A 2129-nucleotide genomic window follows, 5' to 3' on the forward strand; every position below is an offset into this window, starting at 1 on the left:
GTTGTTACACTACAAGAGCTCTGTGTTTTTGTGCGACATGCAAAATTAGAATCCAGACATTATAATTTCTGCTGAAAAAAAGTGCAGTTTTCTCAGTAAACACTGAGTGGACTCTACCAAACAGGCAAAAACATACAGACTCACATTAAAAACGTTATTTTTTTTTTTCCTAGTAGTCAGTATCTTACCTGTATTAGACTACAAATAATAAACCTTCAGTTAAGTGAACAGCTACAAAACTTTTGCAAAACTGATTTTTTTCCCTGTATAACCTGTCTAAAAAACAAATTTCACAGATGTTCAGTAAACACTAAATTTTAAATTAGCTTTTTTATTTTGAAAGTGCTTTGCATTTTTTTCTTTTTTATGATGTATACTGTTTGTTTGTGCCAAGATCCCCCTTAAAATGAAACCTCAATCTCAATTGGGTTTTAAATCTGGTTAAATAAAGGAAATGAAATTAAATMAAACATGAACATCAACTTTTGGTACAGTTATGTGTACCAAAAGTGCAACAGATTAGTTATAATGGAAATTCTGAGGAATTTACAACAGTCGTAATTTCCTTTTACAACCCCATTTACCAAAAAAGACTGGGACGTTGTGTGAAATTAAAGTGCCTGTGACATGCATATTCTTCAAATACCAAAAGTCAAAGAAAACATCTTTATATTTAAGAAAGTTGGAAAATTACACACAKTTTTACCCATTTTGTCCCATAACTGGCATATTTTCTTTTGAACTRGACTCAGCCAAAGTGAAACAGGAAGTGACATCAAAGGGGAACTCTAACTCTCTGGTCTTTGTTTATTCAAACAACATCATTTGAACTCTGACTCTTCTTCATCTCTCTGATAGAGACTCAAAATAATCTTAACAAACAACAGATTCTTCTCTACAGTCTGGGTTGTTGGCTGTTGTAGCAACGCTCTGTTCACATMCAGACATTCCCCTTTGACATCACTTCCTGTRACTTRACAGGCAAAWATCTCAACTTCATCTCAGCGACATGAAATTTATTACAATATTGTGTCAAAATGCATTCTTATGTATAACAAAAATTTGACGTCACATGCACTTTAAGATAAAAACAGTATAGAATAATCTCATAAASCCATTTTTTATTCATAATGGAACAAAGTAAACATACTAAAGCTGCAGTAGGGAGTTCTGAGAAAGCCATGTACTTGGCAGTGCATCCACAAGTGTGATTGGTAGGACATTACCCTGGGCTCTGCTTGGTTGTTTTTAACCAGGAGTGGAGTATTTCTGCAAAGGACTGTTGGACCACTGGGAGGACACAGGGGAGATTTATTTGTTCACAGATTATATGTCTCATATGGTACTGTCAGGACATATTTATTTTCTTAACAAATATGTAAAGTATACACTTACAAAAGTTACCTACTGCAGCTTTAAATGTTGAAACCAAAAATCTGTGGTACTTTTAAACTGTTTTGTCACCACCATCCTGTCTATTCTTTTGTGTGTGTGTGGTGGGGTCGGGGGGGTATAAAGTTGTTTAGTGTGTTTGTTGTCTCGGTTAACAAAATAAAACTAAATAAATATAAAATCAAGTGTACAAAACGTAGAAGTATAGTCAACACTCACAATTTCAAACTTCTGCGTAATATTTCCCTGAATGTCCAGCAGGAAAACTTTTCCAAAATGGGTTCCCAGGGCAAGAAACTGAAAAMAAACAGATAAATTAAAGCAGAAGATACAACAATCCTAAATTTGGCTTTGAAAATAAATAAATAAAATAACGGGCGCTCATGAAGACTGCAAAAGAGGATAAAAAAATACATATCCTGGAACACAGAGAGTGGGGATTGGGTGGGCTTGGAGGCAAAACTGTGAAATTGCAGGAGGGTGGAAAAGCCCTATTTATTAAAGCAGACAGTGTGAAATGGCATTTTTTCCCTCTCAAATTAAAATGCTTAAGCATAATAAATGCACTCTACATGCGACTTCTTCCTATCCTCCCATTGCAACCCAATCACCGTTTTTCCAAACACAGACTTGTGATTTTTCACTGCACAGCAACTGGTTTCTGTGTTTTGTGCTTCAGCAGAAATGTGTGTGTGTGTGTGTGTGTGTGTGTGTGTGTGTGTGTGTGTGTGTGTGTG

General features: G+C 35.3%; 1 protein-coding gene across 1 annotated transcript in view; it reads right to left on the bottom strand.

The window, feature by feature from the left end:
• Positions 1 to 2129, bottom strand: part of vps41 (VPS41 subunit of HOPS complex) — a 22550-nt gene that overhangs the window by 13497 nt on the left and 6924 nt on the right. The window contains exon 4 of the mRNA XM_014028358.1: positions 1612 to 1689. Coding sequence (XP_013883812.1) covers positions 1612 to 1689 — 78 coding nt within the window. The remainder of the gene's footprint in view (positions 1 to 1611; positions 1690 to 2129) is intronic.

This window comes from Austrofundulus limnaeus, unplaced genomic scaffold (assembly GCF_001266775.1).
Source record: "Austrofundulus limnaeus strain Quisiro unplaced genomic scaffold, Austrofundulus_limnaeus-1.0 Scaffold752, whole genome shotgun sequence".
Lineage (NCBI taxonomy): Eukaryota > Metazoa > Chordata > Actinopteri > Cyprinodontiformes > Rivulidae > Austrofundulus > Austrofundulus limnaeus.